General features: G+C 33.9%; 1 protein-coding gene across 5 annotated transcripts in view; it reads right to left on the bottom strand.

The window, feature by feature from the left end:
- The window catches only part of HEATR5B (HEAT repeat containing 5B), an 85,233-nt gene that overhangs the window by 8,991 nt on the left and 56,826 nt on the right, over positions 1 to 19,416 (bottom strand). For all 5 annotated transcript variants that reach the window (XM_081265567.1, XM_081265570.1, XM_081265569.1 and 2 more), the window contains 7 exons: positions 18,186 to 18,365; positions 12,462 to 12,699; positions 11,192 to 11,443; positions 10,174 to 10,301; positions 6,344 to 6,488; positions 5,609 to 5,875; positions 3,973 to 4,197 (listed from right to left, as the gene is read on the bottom strand). In XM_081265567.1, coding sequence (XP_081121693.1) covers positions 3,973 to 4,197; positions 5,609 to 5,875; positions 6,344 to 6,488; positions 10,174 to 10,301; positions 11,192 to 11,443; positions 12,462 to 12,699; positions 18,186 to 18,365 — 1,435 coding nt within the window. The remainder of the gene's footprint in view (positions 1 to 3,972; positions 4,198 to 5,608; positions 5,876 to 6,343; positions 6,489 to 10,173; positions 10,302 to 11,191; positions 11,444 to 12,461; positions 12,700 to 18,185; positions 18,366 to 19,416) is intronic.

Genomic DNA, 19,416 nt, shown 5'->3' with positions numbered 1-19,416 from the left:
CCCTCAGCACTGTATAAAATTAAATTAAAAAAAAAAAATAAAGGCATTGTGTCCCTCTACAACTAAGAAAAAAATTTTTTTTTAATTGTCAATTTAGGGTTGGGGCTGCAGCTCAGTGGTAGAGTGCCTGCCTCACACGTGTGAGGCACTGGGTTCAATCCTCAGCACAACATAAAAAAATAAAATAAAAAATAAAGATATTATAGGGCTGGGGCTGGGGCTTAGTGGTAGAGTGTCTAGCATGTGCGAGGCACTGGATTTGATCCTCAGCACCACTTAAAAATAAAATAAGGATATTGTGTCCAACTACATAAAAAAAATAAAATAAAAAATATATATATATTGATTCTGGATATGCTCACCGAAATTAAAACTACTTATAACAAATTCTTAACCATTTCTTCTTCCTGATATTCCTATTTATCTATCAATTTGCACATACATTCATATATGAGGCATTTAATCTTTTTAAGTTTGTTAAAATCTATGTTAAGAAGCAAAATATTAACACTTTATAAAGCTAAAATAATTTCAGTTACATTAATATAACTAAAATTTTTCCCTTATAATTTTTTTAAAAATCACATTCTAAATATCTGTACATTATTCAAAATATAAAAAGCATATGGAAAAGAAAATAAAACTTGTAATTCTACCATCCAGTGACAGTTTAGATTTAATTTCTAGGTTTTGACTTAATTTCTTCTGGTCTAAATTAATCTTATATACATATATATATATATATGTGTGTGTGTGTGTGTGTGTGTGTATATATATATATATATATATATGCTTAAAAATATGATATGTAACAGATAAAATGGACATATAATCCAAACTAATATATTGTCATGAATAATTTTTCCCACTGACAAATATATTTATCACACATTTTATTATTGTAAAATAAATGTAGTGATGATTTAAATAATCTTGAATTTAATTTTTTAATTAACAAGGCCAAAGAATATGCATTTTCTGTGTGTGGTACTATGGATTAAATTTAGTGCCTCATGCATGCTAATCAAGTGTTCTACCACTGAGCTACATATAGCCCCAAGTATGCATTTTCTTTCTTTCTTCTTTTTTTAATTGGTATTGGGAATTGAACCTACTTTATCACTGAGCTACATCCCCATTCCTTTTCTTTTTTTGGTACTGGGGATTGAACACAGGGCCTTATGCATGCAAGGCAAGCACTCTACCAACTGGGCTATATCCCTGCCCCCCCCCCACATTCCTTTTTATTTCTTATTTTGAGACGGGGTCTTGCTAAATTGTTGAGGGTCTCATTAAGTTGCTGAGGCTGGCTTTGAATTGCAATACTCCTGCCTTAGCTTCCTGAGTCACTGGGATTATCAGTGTGCTGCACATGGCTCCAAGTATGCATTCTTCTTCTTTTGTTTTTGTTTTTTGTACCAAGTATTGAACCCAAGAGTACTTAACCATTGAGCCATGTTTTCAGCCCTTTTAAATTTTTATTTTGAGACAGGGTCTCACTAGGTTGCTTTTAGCCTTGCTAAATTGCTGAGGCTGGCTTCAAATCTTCAGTCCTCCTCCCTTGGCCTCCTCAATGACTGACTGGGATTATAGGTATGTGCCACCACACCTGGCTTTCTTAAAGGATTGTTATACATCCTGCAGAATTAGTCCCTGAAAATTTAAACCAGTTTAAATTCTCTTCAGCAAAGTATAAAAATGTTTGGTAATAATTTCAGCTGAACATAGTCACATTTTTCAAAAGTCATTTTACAAGTAAAAAATTACATTAGTGTTTTGGCTGTATTCTTTTACCCATTAATGTGGCTGATTTTTTTTTTCATAATTTGTTTGTTTGTTTGTTTGTTTGGCACTGAGAATTGAACCCAGGAGCACTTAAGCACTGAGCCACATCCCCAGTCCTTTTTATTTTAAAATTTGAGACAGGGTCTCACTAAGCTGCTCGGGGCCTCACTAAGTCACTGAAGCTGGTCTCAAACTGGCAATCCTGTGTTAGCCTCTCTAGTCATTGGGATTACAGGCGTGCACCACCACTTTTAACTAATGTGCCTTCTTTCCTTTGTTCTTTCTTCTATTGGTTATTAATTCTCTTATAAGACCTCTTTATTTGTTAATAGAATAAAGAGTGACATAGATATTATTATTAGTTTTTCAGATACCTTTCTTTTTTTTTAAACTTAAATGGGGGTGGGAATTATATAAACTATATAATTCTGTTATTTAGTGGGATTACAGATTTTTTTTTTGAGAGAGAGAGAATTTTTTAATATTTATTTTCTAGTTTTCGGCGGACACAACATCTTTGTATGTGGTGCTGAGGATCGAACCCAGGCCGCACGCATGCCAGGCAAGTGCCCTACCGCTTGAGCCACATCCCCAGCCCTTTCAGATACCTTTCAATGTAAGATGCTTTGATGTCTACATAGGCCAATATATCAGTCTATGTATATGTATATTTCCTCTGCAGTATCTCTCACTGACTTATAGTTAGTCTTTTGCCATTCTGCCACAAAAAGGTCATCTGTATTTTCTTTGTTTTCTTATTTTAAACATTTTATATTACCATTTAAATTTATCTCGTGTCTATTTTAAATCAAGATATAAGATGAAAGGCTAATGAGAATTTATTTCTCAAACAGTTAATTGATACACCCATTTGAAGAATAATGAATAAATGATCTTTATTGTTTATTTTACTCTTATGAGGATACATGTGTCTTCTATAGAAATCTCTTCTGTTCTACTGTCCCATCCACTGATTCCTGGGCTACTAAACATTTTTAAATGATGTGGAAGTTTTTTATTAGGCAACATGACAAATCTTTCCTTATTATTCTTTTTTTAGTTCTTCTACATTTTCTTTATAGCCAAAGAAGAAAAACTTGAGAGAGAAAAAGCCAAACACAGAAGAAAATGGACAAAAACATAACTAAGGATTTCCCTCCAAATGAAACACAAACATGAAAAATACTTATATTCATTAGGAAAATGAGAAGTAATAATTAAAACAACATGATAGGACATATTAGCCATCATATAACAAAATTTGGAAACCAAATAATACCACGTATTGGTCAGGATATGGGGAAACAAAGATCATCTTATGCTGCTGATGTGAGTGTAAATTCATTTGGCTACTTTAGAGAACAATTTGGCAATGTCTGATAAAATGGAAGTTAATATATGCCATCAATTCCACTTATAGATATATACCCTAGAAAATTTCTCACAGCACACATGCAAAAGAAATCCATGATGTTTGCTAAAGCAACTTTTTTAATTGGGAGAAACTAGAAACAGCAAAAATATCCATTGACAGGAATGAATAATTGAACAAATAAATGTGATGTAAAGCTACATAGGAGTTAAGAATGAACGAAGGTTTTATTTATCTACATTAATAGAACCAAAAATTAATTACAGAGGGAAAAAAAGTAGAATGGGATATTATAACATTACTTATGTAAATTAAATAGTACAAAAATATATATTATTCATGGTTACTTATCTCACTTTCTATATAATGCATATATATAAACTAAGTATATTTGTTAAAATAATTGATACATATTAACATAGAAAATATAATTTATAATAGGGAAATTTCTAGAATAAAATATATTAATACCAAGATTATGGTTCCATTTGGGGTACACTGAAATAGTGACAGATACTTGAACTTCTTTCCAATTTTATATCAATTATACTAACACATGTCAATTCTGGGTATATATCTTTTTTTTTAAACTTTCCAGTATGTATGAAAGTTCTAAGACAAAGATATTTAAAGTCAATAATTCAGACAGAGTTACTGAAACTTCAAATCCAAAAAAAATGTGACTAATGCACCTCTGTGAGTTAATTCAATGTTATACAGCAATTTTCTGATAAGATTACTTAAATAATTAATTAATTAGGGAACAGATAGATATCTGAACAGATCAAAATTTTTAAAAAACTCTGACAGGTTACCTGGTTGTGAATATTCCAGGATACATGCAAGAGTGCTACGAATTAGAGCTGTCCACTGTTTTTGAGTTTCCTCAGTTTTGGCCATTGAAAGTGTCACAATACTTTTAATCCCTTGAAGAGCTGCACTGACTGGTAGAGGAACCTGATTGTCTGCAGACTTTATTGCTGTGTCTTTTAATATTCTTGCAATTAAGAACAGAATTGTGGGCAGGATTGTCATACATCCTAAAATAAAAACAAATCAGATTACCTCATAATTACTCAATGCCACTGTAGACGTTTCCATTCCTTATTTTTTTTTTACAATTAATTATGTTTTTCTTTTTTTTTTTTCCCCTCTTCCTTTAGACAGGGTCTCACTGTGTTTCTCTGGCTGGCCCCACATCCCTAGGCTAAAGTGATCCTTCTGCCTCAGCCTTTGGAGTAGCTAGGACTAGAGTGCATGACACCATGCCTGGCTGACTATGGTTTCATATTATTTATTTTCTTTGTTTTTATATAAAATTTGCTACATTACTTTTACTATAATTCAATGTTTGAAAAAGAACATAAGAAATTGCCATGTTATTTTAGAGAAGAGAGAACTGATATTTTCTTTTTCCAACCCAGCCATTTTATTACTGCTAATATTTCACCTATTTAGTAGTCCATGCCCTTCATAATGAAAATGAGAAAGGAAGATAGAAAAACAGAAGGAGAATATCATATACTTTGAGAAGTATCTAAGTTACCTGGTGAATCTTATTAGTAATTCTAAAATATATAATTAACCTTCAGTGTACGAAAGCCAGCCTAATCAAGCCAGGAAAATGAGAAGACTACTGAGGTAAGCAAAGAAGAAATTATAGGATCCCAGAATTTGTGGATAAAAATTCAACCATGGTGGCGGGGGTGGGGGGGCCTGGGGTTGTGGCTCAGTGGTTGAGCGTTTGCCTAACACATGCGAGGCGCTGGGTCTCATCCTCAGCACCACATAAAAATAAATAAAATAAAGGTGTTGTGTTCAACTACAACTGAAAAAAAAAAATCAACCATCCACTTAACAAAAGAATCCCTTCACTATTCTTATAGGCAGCTTCCTACAAAACTCCAAGGAGAGAAAGTCATTCTTTTTACACATGTAGGGTAACTTTAAGAATCAAAAAATTGTCCCTTGGTTATACTGAAATTTACCAGTATGTTTACTAATAATTATTTTTACTTTCCAGCAAAACAAGGAAAGTTTGCTTCCATACAATAGTTCTTCAATATCTATTATATTTACTAGTCATGATTTCTTTAGATACTCCTTAGAGTTGGCTGTCACTCTCCTCTGAAATTCTTTGCTTTTCAATGTTGCTCATGAATGTCAACCAGATTAGAAAATAATGAGCTTTGTAATTCTACCTTACTATCTTCCCCAGTCTGCAGTTCTGTCTTGTTTGAAACATATCTGAAAAGACAGCTTAGGTCTTTCGTTTTTTGAATCTTTAATCTTTATAGGATCTTAAAAGTACATAAACCTTTTTAAAAGACTGACCTCTCATTTCACACTTGAGATTTAAGAGAAAAATAAATTATAAGTGTTTAAAATTCAAGGCAAGACTACTTTCACTACTGCATATAATGCATTTCGAAATACTGATCAATACTGTACCAGCAGGTGAACAAAGGGATGGTAAATCAGAGAGAATGGTGACCGTGGCTGCCACCAGACGAGCACTTTCTTCTGACAGCCGGGTTTTAGTGGCTATGTGACTTGGAGAGTCTGACATCTTGGTACTCAGATGTGGCATATGCCGAACTAAAATGAACATCAATAGCTCCATAGTTGCAAACACAAGAGATTTTCCAGGAATGAGGCCACCACTGTCACCTCCTTCTCCTAATACTGGACAGGACTCTTTCTCCATGTCATCTTCATCTTAGATAAAAAATAATTTTGGTGAAATTTTCAGCAGAAAATTAAAAATGGCATATAAAATATCACAATAAATACCTTTAAGAAATTCCTTCAAAAGGATTTACAAGTAAATGCCTAAATAATGCTATAGGTCTTTCTTAGTATAATTCTCTGCCTTACTAGAATTTTGTGTATTAACTTCTCTAAACTAATGGATAGTTATTTTTTACTTGGAAAATATTAGGTATTTATTTCCTAATAAAAATAACACATATGCTAGGTTGAACTATGTGAAGTTGACATTTTTGGAGGGGAAAAATGATCAGCTATCAGCAATTTCATTTGGTCCTTTCTAATGAAAACAAAATCAGTTTCAAATTTTCTAAATGTATGATCATTTTTTAAATCATAAACCTCCTGGCATTACTACTTTAAAAATTAGAGTGCAAATAAGGTTTACTTTAAGTTACTGTGATTTATAGTGCTTACTTAGAGTATTTCTTTTTTCCTGCAAATAATCCTGAGCAGCTCTTACTATCTGTTGTACAACTCCAGTAACCAACAGCTGGATGGATGGTGGGTTCCAGGTTAAAAGGAGACGATGCAAAACACTCAGCAACTCAACACCAATCAGCTATTATAAATTGAATCAAATAAATTGAATTAATTTTAATTTTAAAGGATAAATGTATATTATTAAAAGCTGAGAAAACATACATATGAAAACAAGGTATTTTGCAATTAATATTAACATAGAGGACTGTGTAACAAATAAGAATATTAACAATCTTGGGAAATGGTCACATTTCATTCTAACAGATTTTTAAGCAATAGATGTCTTGAATATTTAAGTTGACTTATTCTCCCACAGGTTAAAAAAATACTTGAGTTAAACATTATTGTTAGAGTTTAGTGCCCTTAAACCAAATCTAAGCTGAGTACCTGAGAGTTGTGTGCCACAGACAACAGGAATTTTTGGCGAGTCCCTCCTCTATTCACCTCAGCAAGGATTACAAACTTTCACTTTCAGCTTTCACAGGTAATCTGCCCAATGAGTCTGCCTCAAATTTCAAAGTCAGAGAAAGCTCAATGGCAAATCAAGTACCTTTACCTCTTTCCTTAATGTTTCCACTTTATCTAATACCCAGCTTCTTTTCCAAGTTGATTCATCTTTCTTCATGTGATCCCACCGTTCCCATCCTAGTTGACTTCCCAGGGATTCTTCAAAGATTTCAATCATATCTCATATGTCTTCAACCTCCCTGTCTAGTTAGACTATTCTCCTCATTATAAGGAAAATGTTCAATTCTTTCTTATCTAAAGCTCCCAAAGTCTCTTAGACCCTTTTATCTACCCACATGCCTCCTCTGTCTTACTCCTTCCTTTCCCAGCCTAGATGTTTCCACTTCATTTACTTTCTCATTCACAACCCCCCCCCCCCATCTTCTACAATCTGGCTTTTAACAACCCAAGAAAATCCTCTGCAGAAGGTCTCTAATAACCTCCTCTGGACCCTTTCTTTCCTCATTTATGTACTATTTATTTAGATGTTATAATCTGCATTCTTTTTTTTTTTTTTTTTTTTTGATACTGGGGATTGAACCCAGGGGTTCTTAACCACTGAACCACATCCCCAGCCTCCTTTTTTTGTTTTGTTTTGTTTTCATTTTGAGACAGGGTCTTACTAAGATGTGTAGGGCCTCACTTAATTTCTGAGGCTGGCTTTGAACTTGTGATCCTCCTACCTCAGCCTTTAGAGTCACTAGGATTACAGGCATTAGCCACCACTCCTGGCCTCATCTGCCTTTCTTGAAATTTCTCCCTTATCTTTGATAAACTGTTTCTGTTTTGGTTTTTCTCTTACCACTCTAGTAGTCTCCAATGCTGATTTATTTCCTTCCTCTCAATCCTTAAATGCTATTTATCCTTAAGGCTTTAATCTTGGTCCTCTTTTCTTCCTCCTTTAATCAGTTTTCCTAGACTAGTATATTATTTCTCTGAAATTATAAAGAGTCACTTAATTGGTCTCCCTGCCTCCCTTCTTGTCTCACAAACAACCTTCTACAAGATTGATAGCATGTTCCTTCTGAAACAAAAAAATCAATCATGTCATTCCTTTATTTAAATATTGCTAATTACTTCCCATCAATTTCAGGTAGAGTCAAAATTTTCTTATATGCTATAAAGAAATCTTCATGATTTGGTCTTTACCCTGTTGTCCAGCCTCATCTAATAACCTCTACATTTTGCATTCACAAAAACCATACTAAATGACTATAGTGTCCCTAAACTTGTCCTGTTTTCTCATGCTTCCTTAGTTTTTGTATTTACTACTTTATTCTTAGAGGAAAACCCAATCCTTTTCTTTGGCCTCAATAATTCCTCTGTAACTGAACGGATAAAGAAAATTCAATGTGATACACACACACACACACACACACACACACACACACACACACACACTGGAATATTATTCAGCCACAAAGAAGAATGAAATTATTGCATTTGCTGGTAAATGGATGGAACTGGAGAATATCATGCTAAGTGAAATAAGCCAGTCCCAAAGACCTAAAGGCCAAATGTTCTCCCTGATATGTGGATGGTAACCCACTACAAGGGAGGGTAGAGAGAGGAAGAACAGAAGTTCATTGGATTAGACAAAGGGGAATGAATGGAAAGGAGTGGGGATGGGAATAGGAAAGACAGTGAAAGTTATAAATTGGACATAACTTTCCTAGGTTCATAAATGAATACATGACCAGTATAACTCTACATCATGTACAACCACAGGAATGATATCCTAATTAGAATAAGTAATATTCCATGTATGTATAATATGTCATGTATGTCTAAAAAGAACAACTAATAAATAAATAAATATAATTCCTCTGTAAGATTTGATTCAACCATTGTCTTTCCTGAGAAGATATCCTTCTCAGGATAGTTCCTATTCTCAGTACACCTTATACGCATGAACAAATTACATATTACATGACAGTTATCCCTTAATCCAGAGGCTGTAACATTACGTTTGATTATCTATAGTTGCAAACTGGGTCTGAGGCAGAACAGAAACAGAGTGACAGCAGCTAGGTGAATAAATACAACATGAATCAGTGCCCTCTGACAATGTTGAAAGTACAGGACCCAACTTTTTTAAAAGTCCATTTTTCCCACTGTATAGCAATACTTGAATAAAATATCATTAAATCCAAAAAAATAGCTAGCTGTGTAATATACTATATTAAAACCCAAATGCTCAAATTTAAATATAGTAGTCACTCTTCTTTTATAGATCAAATCTTATAGGTTTAACTATCTGAAAACGATCCTAATATTTATTGTAGTAACTTGTAGTTCAAATTGTAGCACAACTTGAGGCCACAGGGTTGGGGTTCAAACAAGAGTTAATCAGTGATTGAATCCTATACTCACACAGCATATGTTATGTTTTAGTTTTAGGTAGAATAAAATGCAAAACTAATTTTGACATCAAAAATTGGTATCAGGTTGGTATTTTATCTTTTTGTGTTTTATTGGAAACTACCCAAGTGACACCATGTGGTAGTGGTGATGTCAAGAGACGAACTTTATTATAAAGATAGAATTTCTAGTTACAAGGAATAACAAATCCAGTGGCAGCTTGGTTCTATAATATGAATAAAGTTCCCCAGATGTTTCATACTGAAATTAGAAAAGATGGTTCTTTAAATTGTGAATGAGCTACTACCAACCTCCCAAATTTCATTAAATGAGAGAGAAAACTTTATCTAACATTCAAAAGTGGCATAATTTGGGGCTGGAGTTGTGGTTCAGTGGTACAATGCTTGCCTGGCATGTGTGAGGCCCTGGGTTCGTTCCTCAGTACCACACATAAATAAATAAAATAAAAGATCCACTTATAACTAAAAAATATTTTTTTAAAAAAAGTGACATAATTTACTTAATAGCCTTGTAAGTTACTTTAGCCTTTTACTACTTCAATCATTTACTAACTCTGAAGATATTCTTTAAAGTTTTAGTTTTATTTGATTGATGATGAACAAATCAAAGAAGGTATAATGATATCTATAGTCTACTGCTGCCTGGTCATCCAAGATTAAATACAGAGAAATCTTGAATACTTATTATATACTGTCTTTCAATAATGTAATATATACTACTGTTATTAATTAATACAATATATATTTACTATCTGATAACATCATACTAATATAAATATATTTAAAACAAAGTATATAAATAGTTACTCATTTTAGAAATACACTGTACCTGATCTTCTGTAATATGGATCCCTTCATTTTAGAAATACACTGTACCTGATCTTCTGCAATATGGATCCGGGCACAAGAAGAATCCAGCAAGGTGTGCAAGGCCTGTAGACATGCAGTAACATGCTCCACAGGCTCCTCAGGTCTTGGGGAACAAAGAAACTGTATACTCACACCTGAAATACACAAAATAGAAATTGATAGAAAACACTTTATGTTGTATTGGCATCACATTTTTCCTCTATTTTTCGTACAGATTACTTTAACCTACATTTATTTGTTAAAGTATAGTTCAAAATGGTTTCTAAGCTAAGCAGTCAAACTGAACATAAAGTTGTAGCATTGCACTGATTAATATTCAAACTAACATTTCTATTTCTGGGACTTTTTAAAATTACAGTATATTAAAAGTAACTTTATGAACATTATAACATTACACTTTTCATTTAATAGTTGCCAAGAAATTTTATATACAAACCAAGTTTTTTAAATGGCAAGCTATAGAGGCCCAATAAATGTCATGGGTAAAAAGTGCTATTAATGTATATGAGGTTAAGGTTTTGGAAATATTTCACATTTTCATTTATTGAATCTACAGATGAATTCTACAATTATACCTTTCAAATTGTGGTCCTTTTCCATCCCCAGAAAATATGAAATCACTAAAACCTTCATTAGAATGTATAAGTTTTTAAACACTAAAACATCATCTAGAAAGTAATTGTAAATTAGGATTCTTTAAATTTTTAAACTTTTTTTCTTTATGGGATGATGGTTTGTTAAGTGCCAAGTATAAAGATAATCTGTTGTAGAATAAAAAAATTAAGTTTTTTTCTTGCAAATTATTTAGTATTGCTCTGTGAGTGAACATGACATCTACAATTTTTAAAGAGTAGTTTTAAATAATTTTTAGGCAAAAATTCAGCTAATTTATAAGATGAACTAAAAAATCCTTTTACGATTCTTTCTTTGAATTGTGCTGTACAAAATTTTCCCAAAGCATTAAAGTGAAAACTTGAATTTTCAAAAGTGATACATCTTTAAATATATTAATATGACACTCTACCTAAAATCAGATGCATTCGGTCTTTGTTAATTTCTGGCAAAGATTTAGCACTGGCCATTGCTCCTGATGCCTGGTTTAAACTGATGGATGCAGAACGTTTTTGTAAACCAGACACTGCTGCTTCTGTGGACTCTGCACACGTAAACCCTGTGCTATTTAACCAAAGTGCCACCGCATGAAGAATTGGGGCCCAGGAATTCCGATAATGAAGTCTAGCTGTATCAATAGTCTCAGGAGTATAAAATGCTCCACCTGTAAAACAATCAAATCAATTAAAAACATCACTTTCTATTACAAGTGTTCACTCATTTATGAATAACTAAACTTAAAAAACTACTTTTTTTAAATTTTATTTTTTAGTTTTAGGTGGATACAATATCTTTTTTAACCCAAAAGATTCATCTGGCCAAAGAGTTTCTCCTCTCCCAACTAACCACTCTCAATAGAAACTTTCCTAAAACATAATTTTAAAGATTCTTTTTTGCCAAGTGCCTGCCTCTCCCTCACTGATACCTGCTTTCCACCTTTTCCTGTCCAGGGCTGGCACCATTCAGTAGCCAGACCTTTTCCTATCCTGTCTTCATAGGATCCACCTCCTCACAGTCACCTCTCTTTCTACCATAACCAGGGAATTTGTTTCTTCTGTTTTTCTACTCTTCCTCTCCACCTTCTCCCACTACCAACACTGGGGATTTTCTCATCTCTCTTTGCCATAACAATGAATTTAGAAAGGAGAAAAAGGAGAAACTCCAGTACTGTTATCATTAATATATGGGAAGAAAAATGGGTTATTTGAAAAGGAATTGATAATACCTTTTCTAAACAGGAATAATGCTCATGATGATTTCCAAATAAATTCCAATAGGAAAACAAACTAGAGTACAAACCAATAACTTGCAAAAAAGACTTTAGGAACATAATTCATTAGCAGAGTAGGATTTATATGAAAGAGCATACATGGACGAATAAAGCGGTATTCTTCACCATGGTTATGCATAATGACTTGTAATCCATAGTTATTTCAAGTAATCTTGCACATAATACAGCTGAAACAGTAATTAAAATTTTTGCTTCAGCTAACAAAAGTTTTTTGCAGTAAAAATCTCGAATCCATAAATGCAATAAGAAAACATGTTCTAAGAAACAATATAAGGTTTAAGTCCACAAGAATTTAGGACATTTTTATTACTAGTGCTAGTTTCTACCAAGTTCATTTTGTTTAATTATTAAACTGAACTTTATAAAGGCAAACTGTGAATACAATACTTACCATCTGGGGGAAGCTGACTAGAAAATTCTGCTGGTAAAGTCAAAAGAGCATAGTCTTTCAAGGCTGCCAACCACAGGCGGCTAAGTGTTGGCAGTTCAGGTTGTACCAGTGTTATTAAACTGTCTGGTGGTAGTTCATCTATGGTACCATAGTCATCCTCATCATCATCAGTATTCTTCATTGCTCTTTTTGGTTTTGACTCTGCTTCCTTTTTAATATTCATAGCAACCACATATACCTAGTAAGATATTCACAAGGTGACAATAACAAGGCTTAAGATAAAAATCACATATTTTAAGTTGCTGTAATTGTACAGTTGAATTATCAAAGGTAAATAGGTATAGTGGCTGGGGTTGCTCAGTGGTAAGAGTGCTCACCTATATGTGTGGGGCCCTGGGTTCGATTCTTAGCACCACATACAAATAAATAAAATAAAGGTATTGTATCCACCTACAACTAAAAACATATTTTTTAAAAAAAGGTAAATGGGTATAGATATTAAGAGATTGCAATAACCAAAAAAGAGTAATTGCCTCTGCTTTGGAAGCAATTTTTTAAAGCTGATCTGGCTTCTGACTATTCTTCTCAGAGCCTAGTCCCGGAGTAAGCTTTTCTTGGGTTCCCTTGTTCTTCTTTACAAAGCCTCCTTTTTTTTTTTTTTTTTTTTTTTTTTTGGCCATGGGTATAACTTCCTGTTTACTGCCTACACTTTCCTAGACTTATAAGACGTAATCAGACAGCATTCAAAGAGAAAGGCTGAAAATAGGGAGGTGGCCAAAGAAAGGATTTCCATAAATATTCTCCTAAACTCCCTCTTACACAGTCCTTAAATGATATTTAGCAATCTAGCAATTACAACAGATAGCTGAGCTAAAAATATAATTTACTCGTCACATATATTATCTGTAGTCTTTCTCTCTAGTTTATGAACCAGAATGGCATATAATAACAACTTTCCTAAAACATAATTTTAAAGATTCTTTTTTTGCCAAGTTTGTTTTTCTAAATATATTTAGGCTTTGGCAACTTGGAACATACAAATTGAATTATATCATAATGAAAAAGCAAAATATAAAACAATAAGAGCAAAAAAGTAAAGTACGCTCCAAAAAAAATCTTTAAAAAATTTTTTTTCTTCCTACAGTATTATTTCGAGTGTGTCTAACGGGAAGTTTGTGTGTCCAGTACACTATAAGCTTCTTTGTGGGAGGTACTGTATCTTACTTCTATTCTTACATTGGGCAGACAGGCACAGTACAGAGAAAACATAGCAACTGACTAAGTTCGAAAATACAGACTTTGGGTCTCAGGTTATAAAAAATATCACATTCAGGGGTTGGGGATGTGGCTCAAGCAGTAGTGTGCTCGCCTGGCATGCGTGTAGCCCGGGTTCGATCCTCAGCACCACATACAAAGATGTTGTGTCCGCCAAAAACTAAAAAATAAATATTAAAAATTTTCTCTCTCTCTCTAAAAAAAAATCACATTCATAGTTCTCAGTGATTTTAAGCTTGTTTTTCCTCCTAAATCTGTTATTATACTGGCAGTAAAAGAATCTCAGTAAGCAATAAAAGAAACTCAACGGTTCACTTGAATCCTATCTACTACATATCTTTTGACTTGCATTTAGGAACATAGTGCATTGGCAGAGTAAGATTTATATGAAAGAGTATACATTGATCAGTACAGCAGTATGCTGTAGGACCTGAAGCAACAATGACAAGAAATACAGTTTTTGCTATTCATGAACTCATAGACCAATACAATGATAGGAGTATCAGAAAAATGCTGAGAGAAGGAATTTTTTAAAATTTATTTTTAATGATCTTCCTTACCACACTCTACCCAGTACCTAAGGACAGTGCCATGGTCTATCAACTAATGAACATGTGATGATTTCTGTAGTGAATGAATGAATGAATCTTAGAGAGCATCAAGGACGGAAAAATTTTAACTCTTGGAGCATGAGACAGGTAAGAAAGAATTTTTCTGTGTGTGTATGTGGTGGTGCTAGGGATTGAACACCATAGTGTTGCTTTACCACTAAGCTACATTCCCATCCCTTTTTAGTTTTTATTCTGAGACAGCATCTTATTACATTGCCTGGGCTGACCCTGAACTGCAATTCTCCTGCTTCAGCCTCCTGAGTTGCTGGGGTTACAGGCATGTGCCACTGCATTCCTTCAAGGCACAGTTTTCAAGGATAAAACTTCAAAAACTTCACTGTTCACAGGCAAAGATGGAAAGGACAGTGTAGACAGAGGGAATAACAACAACAAGAGCATAAAAACAAGCAACAGCATTATGCTTTGAGAGAACTACAAGTTTGGAGTACTGCCTGAGCACAGGGTAAAATGGAAGTAACTGAGGATTTTACTCCTTAAGCAATGCACAGAGGAGAATGTAACTGCAGGATTTTAAGGTAAAATGTATGTACTTTTTTTAAACTTTTGATTATAATCATTAATAAAGGTTGTAAAATAAGTCTAAAAATGACTCATAATCCCAATATCCACATTCATATTTTATCTTTATAAGCTATAATTTTGCTCTACAGAGAATTTTTAATTTATTTTTATTGGTTAACATATCATGGGATTTTCTTGACTGAATACTAGATATTGATAGTCAATATTCCGATGGCAACAGTAGATGATATAACTAATACATCTATAGTACATAATATAACTAATAATTTCCCTGTAGCAGAAATTTTATATTTACTTCTGATTCTTTATATAGCCTTTGGAATCTTAAATATAATGATAAAAAATATTCACTTCTTCATATTATAAGTAACGTTGCAAGTAAACTATTTTTTGGGGGGTACCAGGTGCTTTACCAACTAAGCTACACCCTCATCCCTTTTTATTTATTTATTCATTTAGAGACATTAAATTCTTTAAGACCTCGTTAAATTGCTGAGACTGTTGTTTTTGAACTTGCAATCCTTCTGCCCCAGCCTCCTGAGGTACTGGGATTACAGGCATGCACCACCATGTTCAGCAGGAATCAGTTTCTTGAAATACTGGAGGGCAGATAATAAGAATTCAAAAGCAGCTGGGTATAGTAGCACATGCCTGTAATCCCAGCAATTTCGGAGGTTGAGGAAGGAGGATCCCAAGTTTGAGGCCAGCCTCAGCAATTTAGCAAGATCCTATCTCAAAATAAAAAATAAAAAAGGGTTTGGGGATATGGCTCAATGGTTAAACATCCCTGGCTTTAATCCCCAGTTAACCCCCCACCAAAAAAAGAACAAAGAGAATCAAAGCACCTGGCCAAAGGAATTTAGGAAAGTAACTTAACACAATTTATGTGTGTGTATGTGAATGTTGTAAAGTGACTGTGGAAATGAAACAGGTAACCGTAAACCAGCTATTAAAAAATAATAAAATAAACTCTGTAGCTTAGATAGTAAAGTGGCAAATCTCTGGAAATGTAATCAAATACAAGTGTCTTAACATAAAATATTTTCTGTTATTTATATTGTGAGGATTTTCCAGCCCAACTTCCACATTTTAAATAAGGAAAGTCCATCCTTAATATACAGGTTTTCAAAAAACTAATGAGCAGATTTTGAAAAAGCATTCTATACCAAGGGTGAGCTCTTTTTTTTTTTTAAATACAAAAGGGAGATGGAAAGATCTCCCCTGTTCTTGGACAGACAGAATTAATATTGTCTAAATGACCATACTACCAAAAGCACTATACAGATTTAATGCAATTCCAATCAAAATCCCAATGACAGTCCTCATAGAAATAGAAAAGGCAGTCATGAAATTTATCTGGAAAAATAAGAGACCCAGAATAGCTAAAGCAATCCTTAGCAAAAAGAGTGAAGCAGGTGGCATCACTTTACCAGACCTTAAACTATACTATAGAGCAACAGTAACAAAACAGCATGGTATTGGTACCAAAATAGACCTTAGACCAGTGGTACATAATAGAGGACACAGAGACTAACCCAAATAATTATAGTTATCATATATTTGACAAAGGTGGCAAAAATGTACATTGGAGAAAAGACAGCCTCTTCAACAAATGTTGCTGGGAAAATTGGAAATCCATACGCAACAAAATGAAATTAAACCCCTCTCTCTCACCATGCACAAAACTCAACTCAAAGCAGATCAAGGACCTAGGAATTAAACTAGAGACACTGCGTCTAATAGAAGAAAAAGTAGGCCGAAATCACTATCATGTCAGATTAGCCCCAACTTCCTTAATAAGACTCCTATAGCATAAGAATTAATATCAAGAATCAATAAATGAGATGGATTCAAACTCAAAAGCTTCTTCTCATCAAAAGAAAAAATCAGTGAGGTGAATAGAGAGCCTACTAACTGGGAACAAATTTTTACCACACGCATGTCAGATAGAGCACTAATCTCTAGAATATATAAAGAACTCAAAAATCTTAAAAGCAAAAAAACAAATAACCCAATCAATAAATGGGCCAAGGAACTGAACCGACACTTCTCAGAAGAGGATATACAATCAATCAACAAATATATGAAAAAATGTTCATCATCTCTAGCAATTAGAGAAATGCAAATCAAAACCATTCTAAGATCTCATCTCACTCCAGTCAGAATGGCAGCTATTAAGAATACAAACAACAATAAGTGTTGGCAAGGATGTGGGGAAAAAGGCACACTCATACATTGCTGGTGGGACTGCAAATTGATGCAGCCAATATGGAAAACAGTATGGAGAATCCTTGGAAAACTGGGTCTGGAACCATCATTTGACCCAGTTATCCCACTCCTTGGTCTATACCTAAAGGATTTAAAAACAGCATACTACAGGGACACAGCCACATCAATGTTTATAGCAGCACAAATCACAATAGCTAAACTGTGGAATCAACCTAGATGCCCTTCAGTAGATGAATGGATAAAGAAAATGTGGTATATACACAATGGAATATTATTCGGCATTAAAAGAGAATAAAATCATGGCATTTGGAGGTAAATAGATGGAGCTGGAGAATATACTGCTAAGTGAAATTAGCCAATCCCAAAAAAACAAATGCCAAATTATTTCTCTGATTTAAGGATGCTGATTCATAATATGCTGTGGGGGTAGGGGGGAAGATTAAATGAACTCTAGATAGGGCAAAGGGGAAAAGGGGAGGGAGGGGAAGGGAGGGGACATAAAGGTAGGAAAGATGGTGGAATGAAATGGTCATCAGTACCCTAAGTACATGTATGAAGACACAAAGGATGTGACTCTACTTTGTATACAACCAGAAATGTGAAAAATTGTGCTCTATATGTGTAATATGAATTGTAATGCATTCTGTTGTCATATATAACAAATTAAAACTTAAAAAAAATATATATATATATATATATTTGTGTGTGTGTGTATATATATATATAGTTGATAGACCTTTATTTTATTTATTTACTTATATGCTGTCTGAGACTCAAACCCAGTGCCTCACACATGCTAGCCAGAGCTCTACCACTGAGCTACCACTCCAGCCCAAGGGTCAGCTTTTAAAAACATTTGTGTGTGTGTGTGTGTGTGTGTGTGTGTGTGTGTGTGTGTTTGAGAGAGAGAGATACTAGGGATTAAACCCAGGGCCTCCTATTTGCTAGGCAAGTGCTCTACCCCTGAACTCCATCCCAGGCTGAAACAAACATTATTTTACCAATGGGAGCAGGAAAACGTTTCTCATGGATGGAGAAATGGTTCAACAACAATGGTTGTGGTTACCTCAGCCCATGCTTTGAGAACAGCCAGTTTTTCCATGGTCGTGGCACTTTCTCGGTATAGTTGGCTGGAAGATCCTTTTCCGGCCTGAACTTTGTCCAGAGAAGAAACAAGCAGATTGTGTACTCGACGGAGATCATTGAGATCACTAACAACTCCACTTCCAATCCATGTGCTGCATACCTAGTCAAGGAAAATTCAAAAAAATTTGTGTACAGAAAACAAATATTGGAAAAAAAGAGAGGAGTAAATATTCTCTTTCTTGAGGGAAAAACAACACAAAACCGAAAGCAAAACAAAAAACTACCCAATATTGTAATTTGTATGATTTTTTTAAAATAAATCAGCAAGTATAGATTTTCTTGTATTCCTCTATAAGAAAATTTACTTATAATGTTTCCATTGTGTAATTTAACAAAAAGTTTAACAGAAATAATTTTCCAACCAAAGTCGTTCAGTCTTAAATTTTTCATTTTTTTTTTTAAGAGAGAGTGAGAGAGGGGAGAGAGAGAGAGAGAGAATTTTTTTTTTTTAATATTTATTTTTTAGTTCTCGGCGGACACAACATCCTTGTTGGTATGTGGTGCTGAGGATCGAACCCGGGCCGCACGCATGCCAGGCGAGTGCGCCACTGCCTGAGCCACATCCCCAGCCCTTAAAATTTTCAATTTAACAAAATTTTTGCAAACCACAGGCAAAGGGTTATGCTAGTTGCATTGAATGAGATAAAAATAATAAAAATTGAAGGGAAAAATACAGACCCTACCATCAAGTAAGAAAACACAGACTGAACAAACACATAGGAACATTTCATGACAATGATACTACACACTTAAAAACAGACAAGTGAGATTAATTCTAGCAGGTGATATGGGAATATCTGGATAGTAGAAAGTTTATGTATACAGACTCAGGGGAGTTAAATGAGGAAGAAATGGCAATTAGCATAGTCATTGAGATCAGATATGATAAAATTTAAATGGAATGTGAACTGAATTCAGACATCATTCTGTAGACAACCATGAGTTTCCATGGCTGCTTTTTTTTTTTCTTTTTCCTTAATTGGTTCTTTTTAGTTGTATGACAGTAGAATTCCTTTTGATATAATTGAACAAGCATGGAATGTATCTTATTCTAGTTAGGACACTATTCTTATGGATGTATATGATGGTGGGGTTCACTATGTTGTATTCATAGAAGTACATAGAAAATTATTTCAGGATTCATTCCACTG

The sequence above is a fragment of the Spermophilus citellus genome (genome assembly GCF_964194105.1).
Source record: "Spermophilus citellus genome assembly, chromosome: 13".
Taxonomy (NCBI): Eukaryota; Metazoa; Chordata; class Mammalia; order Rodentia; family Sciuridae; genus Spermophilus; species Spermophilus citellus.
This window is presented reverse-complemented; position numbering and strand designations above follow the sequence as displayed.